The 13,129-nt window shown below is 45.6% G+C and overlaps 1 protein-coding gene across 1 annotated transcript in view; it reads right to left on the bottom strand.

The window, feature by feature from the left end:
• LOC116984267 overlaps positions 1–9,565 on the bottom strand; it is a 17,063-nt gene extending 7,498 nt beyond the window's left edge. Inside the window, 1 exon segment of the mRNA XM_033038383.1 lies at positions 9,488–9,565. Within this exon segment, the coding sequence (XP_032894274.1) occupies positions 9,488–9,565 (78 nt within the window).
• Between the last annotated feature and the right edge of the window lie 3,564 nt (positions 9,566–13,129).

Consider the following 13,129-nt stretch of genomic DNA (forward strand, 5'->3'; position numbering starts at 1 on the left):
CAGTGACCTCATAGGACCTCGTGTCGACCAAATATCCTATAGCGAGCAAGATAGATCACTCGACGAAAAAGACGTAGTACGGTCATGGGCAGATTCATGGGTAAATTTCGGCCCCATTTCCGTAACCGGCTTCCATCTCCGCACCAAAGTTCCCATAGGATACTAGTGCAGAGACGGAAGCCGGTTACGGAAACATTCTCATAAAAATAAAAGTTATTTGGGAAAAATCTTCTCCTCATTTTCAGAATTATAATTTATTAACACAAACTGTTCCCCCGCAATGCTGATTACACTGCGAGTCTGGTCGGGTTACTGAAATGGATGAAAAAAAGGCCCACGTTACGCTCCGTTGCGTACTACACATCAGCCCATTGCATTTAGAAGGAGTGGTCTACGTTGTTTGCTATAGGATCTTTGGTCTCGATCATGCTGCGAGTTTGAGACATGGGCAAACTCGTCTAAACTCGTAGATTAGGTCGTCACAGTGGGACAGCCCCTTTATGTACTAATTTACATTTTCAGCAGGTTATTCATTGTAAGCTGACCTCAAGGGTTCGGAGGTAAGACCCCCCTCTGGTTCCTCTTACCGGGCTGTCGTCGCTGTTTCCCACCTCCTCCTCTCCGATTCCTGGCCCACGGCACGAGCAGGGGCTGGCCTCATCGGCTCACCTTTTCCTGGAGAGCCGGACCTGCGGTTGAGATTCAGCAATGTCTTGCTGGGTCGTCGCAGTTAAACACATTTTACATCTGCCTCATTTAGTTGGGAAGCCACACTTGAAGGAATTGGGAATTCCTAATTCTTTCAATCAAATCCTCCATGAGTAAAATTTTCCACCAGAGGTTGGGACCATTAATAGCTGTGAATAATTGCTTGGGAAAGATCTTACTAAGTAGACCAATTAACTTCTAAGCAGCAATGGTGATGACATGAAATGTTTCCCACAATGATTATCAGTAAGCCTCTTAGCAAAATTAATTTCTTTGCAGTATATCAATGTGTTACACAAGATAAAAGGTCATGATTACCCTCCATAACCATTAGTATTTCCTCTATATTTTAATATTGGTGCTTATTCATAATTTATATCTGTAAGTGGATTAAATGTGTAGGAAAGAACTGCAGATGCTGGTTTAAACCGTCCAGTTGGATATGGCTGCCCTGCCTGCAGCTGTCCGCCTTTTCGCTTCTTTATTTAATTTTTAGTATGTTAAATAGTGTTTTGTTTTTGGAGGACTAGTCTTTTTATGTGGGTGGTGGGGGCGGTGGGAAACTGCTTTTCCTATTCCCTACCTGGGCGGAGAGGTGGCTTTCCTCCGAGCAGCGTCTTCGACCCATCCTCACGGCCTACCATCGGGTCTGGAGCGGCCTTTCCTGAGGGGACCGGCCAGACCCACGGCTTCGGCGGCGGAACAGCGCTGGAGCGCTATCGCAGAGCGAAGCGGGCGATGCCTTGCCCAGGTCGCCGCGCTGGAGCTCCGGAATGCTGTGTCTGCCGATGAAACACCGCGATGCTGTGGGACTGTGGAGCGACCAGCCGCGGGCGGCAGCGTTGCCTTTAACATCGGGAGCTTGGGATCTCTTGCCATGATCACCAGTGGTGGAGCTCCATCCAGCGCGGCCTGTCGGCTTCGGAAGCCGCGGTCTCCGGTAAGGAAGCGGCCGTTCCAGGCATCCCAAGCCGCAGAGAGGGTTCTCCCGACACCGGAGCACCATCACCCGGTGAGAAGGACCTGAAACATCGGGCCCCGTAGCGGCGACTGCGGAGGCCTCAATAGGCCCAACTATGGGTAGACATGGAGATGGGGATTGGACTTTGTGCCTTCCCTCACAGTGGGAACCATTGTGGGGAGATGTTTTTATGTTTTATGTTAAATTTCTTTATAATGTTATGTTGTATTCTTATTAATGTGCTGCAATGGCAACTCGAATTTCACTACACCAAAGGTGTATGTGACAATAAATGAACCTTTGAACCTTTTAACCTTTGAAATCGAAGGTAGACACAAAATGCTGGAGTAACTCAGTGGGACAGGCTGCATCTCTGGAGAGAAGGAATGGGTGAGACCTGAAACATCACCCATTCCTTCTCTTCAGAGATGCTGCCTATCCTGCTGAGATACTCCAGCATTTTGTGTCTACCTTCTGTAAGTGGATTTTTGTAACAATTAATGAATGTTCCGTTTGGAATCTAATAGCCACTCTGATTAAAATCTCTCATGTTGATTCTAAATGTACATATTTGTGTTTCATTTAAATCGATTTAAGTATGCTTTAAAGATCGTATTTCATGATTTGTAGTAGATGACTCCTTGTTAACAAAAACATAAGATATATCATAGTTTGATAGATGTAGTTACTAAAAGGTTTAGTGTCATCGTTGCACCAGTTTTATGTTTTTGGTAAGTTTAAGTGCATAGTATTGCATTGAATTTATAACAGGTGAGCAAACCACATCATCTGATGAGGAATAGATTGGGTAGATGTACAGATTCCCTTGCCCAGAGTAGGTGAATCAATGACCAGAGGATATAGGTTTAAGGTGAGGAGGTAAAGATTTAATAGGAATCTGAGGGGTAACCTTTTCACACAAAGGGTGGTGGGTGTATGGAACAAGCTGCCAGAGGAGGTAGTTGAGGTTGGGGACCATACCAACATTTAAGAAACAGTTAGACAGGTACATAGATGGGACAGGTTTGGAGGGATGTGGATCAAACGCAGGCAGGTAGGACTAGTGTAGCTGGGACATGTTGACTGGTGTGGGAAAGTTGGGCCGAAGGGCCTGTTTCCACACTGTATCACTCTATCTAGTAGATAAACCATGTGCTTTTCATCCTCACAAATCTCTTCAAGCCTTCTTTACCCAACTATGTAACCTGCAATTCTTTACTCCCTTGGGCTTAAAACTAGTTTTGCCTTGAGGGCATCTTTATTATTCACCTTGTGTAACAAATTCCATACTCCACTTAAAAGGACCAAAGCTACTCCTGAATTCCCAATCATTTTTTAAAAATTTATGCTCCTTTCATTTCGATATTGATGTATGGCATCTTGGCTACTAAATCCCCTTAAAGTATGATCGCAATACATATGCATAGCTCTCCATACTACCTTCCTTTGAACATGCAACACTTGTCCCACTCAGAATGCATTTCAGATTTACCTGCTTGCTTTGAACGTGCTTGCAAAATCAATATATTCCGTCATGTTGAAAATTTGATCTTGCCTCATATTTGCAGTTAACAAATTTGGTTTAGATATTAACTGCTGACTAACTGTACGTACTGTAAATTGATCCTTTATTTTGTAATTGAAGGTCCTTTCATTTAAAATACATCAGAATCTATTCAAAATCTCACAAACAATGATTTGGGATATGGATCGCATACTCAGAAGAAGAGATCTTGGAATGACCTCAAGAGAAACCTCTTTCATCAGAATGTTGCAAATTCTCACGACGAAGGCGGCATATGTGTTGGATGGATTCAAGGCAAATAACTTATTGAACAATAAAGTTAGATCTCATGGGATATATGGAAGCTAACCAAATGGATACAAATTTGGCTTGAAGTAGCAGACTGAGGTTGATGGTAGAAGGTTGTTTTTTCTTTTAGACTGGAGGCTTGTAACGTGGTGTGACACAGGAATCAGTGCTGGATCCACCATTATTTGTTATTTATATTAATGATTTAGATGAGAATGTCAGAGCATGGCAAGGAAGTTTGTGGATGACACTAAAATTGGTGAATTTGTTGACACTGCAGGTTATATGAGATTGCAAGGGGATGTTGATCAACTGTATTAATGGGCAGAGGAATGGCAGATGGAGTATAATTTAAACAAATGCAAGGTGTTGCAGTTTGGTAAGACAAACCAGGGCAGGACCAGCACAGTAAATGACAGAACCTTGAGGTGCGTTGGTGAACAAAGAGACCAAGGTGCGCAGAAATGAAAGTGGTGACACAGGTTAGCAGGATGGTAAAGAAGACATTTGGCATGCTTGTCTTCATCGGGCAGTGTATCAGGAGAAGGAGACAGTGTCTCATGTTGTAGCAGCACAATGCATCGATAAGGCCACATCTGGAGTACTGTGTACAGGTCTGGTCAGCTGTAAAAGTAATTACGCCGGTATAATGGAAAATGTGCAACAACAAAAAAACCCTCATCAATCCCCTCCCCTGCTTCTCACATGCATCCTATGATTCATCTGGTCAGGCCTTGAGACTTTATCCACTTTTGCGCATTTCAAAATCTCCAAAGGTTCCTCCTTCATAATGGTGTTATGCTCTAGGATATCATTATTCAAGTCTCCTGAATTCATTAACTTCAGGGAAGAAGATCTTGCCCATCTCCTGTAGTTCACTATAGAATACGACACTGATCCTTAAGTGGATCTACTATATGCCTAGTCATTCTTTTAGTCTTAATTAGGCCATTCACCCCATCAAGTCTACTCTGCCATTCAATCATGGCTGATTTATCTTTCCCTCTCAATCCCATTCTCCTGCCTTCTCCCCACAACCCCCGACACCCTTACTAATCAAGAATCTGTCAATCTCCGCCTTAAGAATATCCAATGACTTCGCGTCTACAGCCATCTCTGGCAATGAATTCCACAGATTCAACACTCTGACTAAATTCCTCCTCATTTACTTTCTAAAGACACATCCTATTCTGAAGCTATAAACTCTCCTACTAGTGGAAACATCCTCTCCATATACACTCTATCCAGGCCTTTCACTATTCGGTAAGTTTAAATGAGATAATATACATAAATTCTTCAAGGATTCTCCTTTATCTTATTTGCCAGGATATCTCATGGTTTCTTTTTGCCCTCCTAATTTCCTTCTTATTAGAATTCCTACAATCCGTGTACTCCCCAATGGATTCACTTGATCCCAGCTATCCGACAAAAACCACCTTCTTTTTCCTGACCAGAGCCTTATTATCTATCTAAGAGAGACACAAAATGCTGGAGTAACTCAGCGGGACAAACAGCATCTCTGGATAGAAGAAATGGGTGATGATCCGGAACATGACCCTTCTTCAGACCGTATCAACCTGGGTTCCTCAATCTTGCCAACATTGCAATTCACTCTAACTGCAACAAGCTGGCACTAACTGTTCCTACCTCACTTTCAAAAGCCTCCCACTTGCATGGCAAGCCTTAACGTGCAAACAGCCTCCTCTAGTAAAACTTGAGATCTCCTGACTAATGCCATCAGAATTGGTGCCATACTGGCTTATTTTCTGGACAATTGCATATTATTCCAATTAAACTCTAATAAAGTTTTAGAAACATAGAAACATAGAAAATAGGTGCAGGAGGAGGCCATTTGGCCCTTCGAGCCAGCACCACCATTCATTGTGATCATGGCTGATCGTCCACAATCAGTAACCCTTGCCTGCCTTCTCCCCATACCCCTTGATTCCGCTAGTCCCAAGAGCTCAATCTAACTCTCTTTTAAATGCATCCAGTGAAATGGCTTCCACTGGCTTCTGTGTCTGAAAATTCCACAAATTCACAACTTTCTGGGTGAAAAAGTTTTTTCTCATCTCAGTTTTAGATGGCCTCCCCTTTATTCTTAGACAGTGGCCCTAGTATAGTTCACGGTTCTGGACTCCCTCAACATTGGGAATTTTTTTCCTGCATCTAGCCTCCAGTCCTTTTATAATTTTACTAGACCAAGTGCAGACCCGTTGGGTCTGTTTTCCCAACGGCATTTGCGGGGGGGGGGGGGGGGGGGGGTAGAAGAGGGGAGGGAGGGGAGAGGAGGAGGAGGAAACGGGATAGATTTGGGAGGGAAAGGAGAGCGGGGTAGGGGGTGAGAGATGGGGAGAGAGATGTGGGGGAGGGGGGATGGGGAGGGAGGGGAGGAGGGAGGGAGGGGGAGAGGGGTGGGGGGAGAGAGGGGAAAGAGTGGGGAGGGAGAGTGGAGGGGAAGGGGGAGAGAAGTGGAAGAGTGGGGAGGGAGGAGAGGGGTAGGGGGAGTGATGGAAAAGGGACAGAGGGATAGGGGGAAGGGGGTGGGGGGAGAGAGGGAAGGGGGTGGGGTAGAGAGGGAAGTGGGTGGGGGAGAGAGGGATGGGAGGGAGAGGGGTGAGGAGGGGGAGGAGAGAAGGGGGAGAGAAGTGGAAGAGTGGGGAGGGAGGGAGGGGTAGAGGGGTAGCGGGAGTGGTGGAAGAGGGACGGGGGAGTGGTGGAAGAGGGACGGGGGAGTGGTGGAAGAGGGACAGAGGGGTAGGGGAAGGGGTGGGGGAGAGAGGGGAAGGGAGGGGAAGAGAGAGGGGTGGGGGAGGGAGAGGGGTGGGGTAAGGGGATAGAAGTGGAAGAGTGGGGAGGGAGGGGTAGGGGGAGTGGTGGAAGAGGGACAGAGGGGTAGGGGGAAGTGGGTGTTGGTAGAGAGGGAAGGGGGTGGGGGAGAAAGGGATGGGTAGGAGAGGGAGAGGGGTGAGGAGAGGGAAACATAGAAACATAGAAATTAAGTGCAGGAGTAGGCCATTCGGCCCTTCTAGCCTGCACCACCATTCAATATGATCATGGCTGATCATCCAACTCAGTATCCTGTATCTGCCTTCTCTCCATACCCCCTGATCCCTTTAGCCACAAGGGCCACATCTAACTCCCTCTTAAATATAGCCAATGAACTGGCCTCAACTACCTTCTGTGGCAGAGAATTCCAGAGATTCACCACTCTCTGTGTGAAAAATGTTTTTCTCATCTCTGTCCTAAAGGATTTACCCCTTTTCCTTAAACTGTGACCCCTTGTTCTGGACTTCCCCAACATCTGGAACAATCTTTCTGCATCTAGCCTGTCCAACCCCTTAAGAATTTTGTACATTTCTATAAGATCCGCCCTCAATCTTCTAAATTCTAGCGTGTACAAGCCGAGTCTATCTAGTCTTTCTTCATATGAAAGTCCTGACATCCCAGGAATCAGTCTGGTGAACCTTCTCTGTACTCCCTCTATGGCAACGATGTTTTTGAGCATTGGGCATTGTGACGTCACACGATGGAACGTTCACCAAGTGCTTGTGCTCCTGCAAAGGCATATGTAAATGAATCCATTCCGGTTGGACATATGTGAACATTGGGCATTGTGACATCACACAATGGAACATTCACCATTGGCTGGGGCTCCTGCAAAGGCATATGTAAATGGATGAAAAGTGAAATCTCTACCGAAATGGAAAAGATGTCGGCGATTCTGCGTCTGGTTTCGGAGTTGCAGGGAATCAAAGGAAGAAAGGCGGCCGGCAGCCGTCCATGTAAATGGATCCATTCCGATTGGACATCTGCGAGTATTGGGCATTGTGACATCACACGATGGAACGAATCAAAAGGAAGAAAGGCAGCCGGCAGCCGGACGGACGGACGGTGGCAGGCACACAGTTTTAATATATAACTAGACCAAGTGCAGACCCGTTGGGTCTGTTTCCCCAACGGCGTTTGCGGGGTGGGGGGGGGGGGGGGTCAGCGGCATCACACTCACACTAACTACCCCCAAACACACAGGTGGGGGTAGTGGGGGAGAGGGCGAAGGGGGTGGGGAGAAGGGAGTATGAGAAAAGGGGAGGGAGGGGAGAGGAGGAGGAGGAAACGGGACAGATTTGGGAGGGAAAGGAGAGCGGGGTAGGGGGTGAGAGAGGGTGATGGGGAGAGAGATGTGGTGGAGGGGGGGATGGGGAGGGAGGTGAGGAGGGAGGGAGGGGGAGAGGGGTGGGGGGAGAGAGGGGATAGAGTGGGGAGCGAGAGTGGAGGGGGAAGGGGGAGAGAAGTGGAAAGAGTGGGAGAGGGAGGGAGGTCAAACCTCCCGCCTACCCCTCCCCCCCACCTTCCACGTCCTCCCCTTACACCCCTTAAACCCCCAACCCGCTCTTCCCTCCCTTCCCCTCTCTACCACACCCATTCCCTACCTCTCTGTCCTCTCCACACATCCACCGTCCCTCTCCAACCAATCACGCTACCCCTCCCATCCCTCCCTCCATCCCCCACTGTTCCCTTCCTCCAATCTCATCACCTATCCCTCTACTCACCACGCTCCTCTCCCATCACTCTTCCACACCCCACTTCCCTCTCTACACCACCCCTTCCATCTCTCCCGTCCGCCCCCTTCCCCCTACCTCTGTCCCTTCTTCCATCACTCCCCCTACCCTATAAGATCCGCCCCTCAATCTTCTAAATTCCCAGCGCTGTACAAGCCGAGATCTAATTCCAGTCTTTCTTCATATGAAAGTCCTGACATCCCAGGAATCAGTCTGGTGAACCTTCTCTGTACGCCCTCTATGGCAACAATGTCTTTGAGCATTGGGCATTGTGACATCACACGATGGAACGTCCAGCAGGGGCTGCGGCTGGGGATGCTTCTATGGGTGAGAAGCCAGTTTTTTTTTTAATATCGGGGGGGGGGGGGGGGGGGGGGGGGGTGAGGGGAGAAGGATTTGATTAAAAATGTGTACATAAACACGACGAAATGTAATCAGGAGTTTCTATAAGATCCTCCCTCAATCTTCTAAAATCTAGCGAGTACAAGCCGAGTCTATCCAGTCTTTCTTCATATGAAAGTCCTGACATCCCAGTAATCAGTCTGGTGAACCTTCTCTGTACTCCCTCTATGGCAACAATGCCTTTGAGCATTGGGCATTGTGACATCACACGATGGAACGTTCACCAGTGGCTGGGGCTGGGGCTGCTTCTATGGGTGAGGAGCCAGTTTATTTTTGATTTATTGGGGGGGGGGGGGGGGGGGGGGGGGGGGGGGGGGGGGGAGTGGGGAGAAGGATTTGATTAAAAATGTGTACTTAAACACGACAAAATGTAATGAGGAGCGGATACTTAGAATGAAAACTGAAATCTCTACCGAAATGGAAAAGATGTCGGCGATTCTGCGTCTGGTTTTGGCGTAGCAAGGAATCAAAGGAAGAAAGGCAGCCGGCAGCCGGACAGACGGACGCCGGCAGGCACACAGTTTTATTTATTAGATAGATAGATAGATATGTTTCTATAAGATTCCTTCTCATCCTTCTAAATTCCAGTGAATACAAGCCCCAGCCCTTAAGATAAGCAGTAGTTAGGTTAACTGGCCATTGTTTACACAGAGACTGGTGAGTGCCTAGAATGCACTGCCAGGATGCAAATACAATGGTGGCATATAAGAGGCTTTCAAATGGGCACATGAATTTGCAAGTACTGGAGGGCTATGGATCATGTGCAGGCAAAAGTGAGTTGTTTAATTTGGCATCATGGTTGACACTAGCCCTGTTCCTGTGCTGTACTGTTCTATGTTTTACATATGTAAATTGCTCCTGGTGGTTAGTACAGCTTGCAGGGGGGGGGGGGGGGGGGGGGGGGATGAGGGGGGGATGAGGGGGGGATTAGTGTTAATGGGTGATTATTGGCACTCAATCATAAAACTGAAAGCCTATTTCCGTTATATAACATACTGACTCTATAGCCTGTACAAAATATGAAACTGAAAAGCCTGATACCTTGTTCATGTCTCCTTTAGGATTTATAAATGACTGCTTACACACCTCAGGATTCATCAGTCGTTCCTGTGCGGCCATGTATTCCTTGACAGATAGCAGTTTAATGGCCTTATTGATCGATATCGCAAGATAATGAAAGAAAATGATAAGATCGTAAAATTGGAGCGTGACCTTTCAGGCATGAAATTAGGAACCACTTCCACATACAGAGTGTGACATCATATGGGAACATTTTCCTCAAATAACAATTGATGTGAAATCAGGATTTGTTTCAAATCTGAGACTGATAAAAGTTTAATGAACCGGTCAATCTAATTTACCTTCTGTTTCCCCAAACACCTGTATGTTATTTCGAACTCCCACTGAACGAACCAGTTCCCACCTTGCTGGAAGAGAGACTGCTCTGAGAGTAAATCATTTTTCCACATCCACTTCGTACGTCTCACCCACAAAATTAGAGTCCACTGTTCTTTCAACCATTTGCTACTCAGATGGAACAACATCAATTTCTCTTACATATACCTTCATGACTAGCTCTATCAAATCTCCTAAAATTCTTTTGTACCAAGGAGATCAAACCTAGTTTCAGCAGTTGAAAATTCTAGTTGAAGTAACCTCATTTATGCCGTTAAACTAATCTCTCTACTTCCACGTAATCCTTGTCCACCCATGCCCCATATTTTCATGTTGCCATTACCACATAGTGATGTTTAAATGATAGTGATCATATCTGCTTTCACTACCAACCCTGGAAGCATGGTCCATGCACCAACCACCCTCTGTATAAGAAATAAATGCCCTGCACATCTCCTTTCAACTCCACCCTGCCCCTGACCTCCAGACTTTGACATCTTCACCCTGGGGAAAAAGAGGTTGTGACTGTCTACACTAACTATGCTTAGTTTAGTTTAGAAATACAGCGCGGAAACATGGCCACTGGGTCGCACCAACCAGCGATCCCCGCACATTAACACTATCCTATACCCACTAGGGACATTTTTTACATTTACCAAGCCAATTAAGCTACATACCTGTACGTCTTTGAAGTGTGGGAGGAAACCGAAGATCTCGTAAAAAACCCCACACAGGTCACAGGGAGAGCGTACAAACTCCATACAGCCAGTACCCGTAGTCAGGATCGAACCCGGGTCTCTGGCGCTGCATTCGCTGTAAGGCAGCAACTCTACCGCTGCGCCACCGTGATGCTCATAATTTAATATACTTCTTTCACTTCACTTTCTACATGACATTCACATCTCTTCCAATGTGTGGTGACCAAAGTTGGCACTGTGTTCCAACTTCTTCTACTTCTTCTTCTTCTTCTTGCGTTATGGCGTGCACAGTCTAAAGTTATAGGACAACTTGATCTATTTGATCTTATTTGATTGTGCACACCGAGTTGATTGCATTTGTTGAAACAGGGCGGACCACATGAAGGTTGCAATCTTCCACCCCTGTGCTCCAACTGTGACCCAACCAATGTTTGTTGAAGGTTCAAACAGGTATGGTGGTGGTTGAGTTGTTGAGTGATTAATTTATCAGACTAAAAATCTAGAAGACTGGATTGACAATCCAGAAATATGTGTTCAAATCCCACCATGGCATTTATAGAATTTCACTTCACTTATTGTGTAATTCCTTGAAAGTGGTGTCACAGATATGGTGGTCAAGGAGGCTTTCGGAACATTGGCCTTCATCAGTCAAGGTATTGAATATAGAAGTTGGAATGTTATGTTACAGTTGTACAAGATGTTGTAGTGACTGCTATTTCGACATATGTGGGTGGCACAGTGGGGCAGCTGTAGAGTTGCTGCCTTGCAGCGCCAGAGACCTGGGTTTGATCCTGACTACGGGTGCTGTCTGTATGGAGTATGTGCGTTCTCCCCGTGACCTGCGTGGGCTTTCCCCGGGTGCTCCGGATTCCTCCCACACTCCAAAGACGTCCTGGTTTGTATATTAATTGGCTTCAGTAAAATTGTAAATTGTTCCTGGTGTGCGTGTAGGATAGTGTAAGTGTGCGGGGATCGCTGGTCAGCACGGACTCGGTGAGCCGAAGTATTTTTTTTCCACGCCGTATCTCTAAACTAAACTAAACTAATATTCTTATCTAGTAAATGCCACCACAAATATAATCCTAAAAAGCATAGCTGAACATCCAGCAGCCCAGGACAACATCCCGAATCTCATGTATCACCACTAATTTCTGCTGTTTCCTCCCAATCCTAATTTATATTTCATTAGTTTGATTTATTTTGTAGGCCTCTTGGATAAAAAATATTAGCTTGTGATCAAGGCACAGAATATTAGACGCATGGTTATCAATAGCAATTGCTCAAATTGTCAAATTAGGGGTTAATGGTAACCAAGTAGTTTCCACACAAAAGTTGTAATATTATTATTCAACGTTGTACTTTATTCAGCAAAACATATTTGATATGCCAATCTTGGTTAAAGGAGAGTTGACTTGCAAAACCAGAAAGAAATTGCACAGAGGAGGATGTTTAAAGAGGACTTTAGCTTCCCCTAGTGGTCAGTTCAAAACAGTACAGGTATTCTTTCTGGATTCTATTATTTTATTAACCTCCGTTTAAAATTCTCTGTCTTGTTTTCAAATCAACCCATGGCCTCACCCTCTCTACTTTTTGCAATCACCTCCAGCTCTTCCATATTCTCTGCCCTCCTTCATTTCTGGTGTCTCATGGATCCTTGTTCCGCAACAATCTGCCATTAGTAACTGAAACCAAAGTGCTGGGAGAACTCAGTGGTCCAGGCAGCATCATGGCGGGAAAGGATAGACGACGTTTCGGGTCAGGACCCTTTTTCAGTCAGGGAGAGAAGAACTTCTTTAAAGTAGACATTCCAGTCTATCTGTGCCTCTCATAATTTTATACTCGGAAGTCCAATCAAAACAGAGATGAGTACATTTCTGAAGATTCTAAGGAAATTAAGGCTTGTGGGGTTAATGCAGAAAATTAATGCTGAGGTAAAGAACAACCATGAACGTGTTGAAAGGAAGAGCAGGCTTGAAGGGCCAGGTGTGCTTCACTGATTTTAAGAAGGAATCACACAAGGCTGTTTTCCTTTTCAAGCCCCTAAAAGCATTTTATAGTTATTGAATTATTTTTGAATTGTAACATAGGAAATTGTAGCTGCTAATTAGAGAGCTCTCATAAACAGCAATGCCGTAAAGGCTAGCTTTAGGACTATTTATCAGATGTCATTTTTTTGGACAGGACATGGAAGTACCTCTTCTATTCCTCTTGAAATTATTGCCCTATAGCCACCTGGGGGAGCATTTGGGGCTTTTCTTTAATGTCTTATCCAAATCAAGTCATAAAATATACGCGATAGACACAATATGCTGGAGTAACTAAACGGATCAGGCAGCATCTCTGGAGAAAGTTCTCTGGAGACCCTTTTTCAGACTCAACCTAAAACGTCACCTATTCCTTTTCTCGAGGGATGCTGCTTGACCCGCAGAGTTACTCCAGCATTTTGTATGTATCTCAGTGTAAACTAGCATCTGCAGTTCCTTCCTACACATCATAAATATACCTACCCTTTATTGTGATTATGCATGTTTTACTCTATTTTCATATTAGGAGGATGAGGTGTCATCTTATAGATGTGCATAAAATCATG

This window comes from Amblyraja radiata, chromosome 19 (genome assembly GCF_010909765.2).
Source record: "Amblyraja radiata isolate CabotCenter1 chromosome 19, sAmbRad1.1.pri, whole genome shotgun sequence".
In the NCBI taxonomy this organism is placed as follows: domain Eukaryota; kingdom Metazoa; phylum Chordata; class Chondrichthyes; order Rajiformes; family Rajidae; genus Amblyraja; species Amblyraja radiata.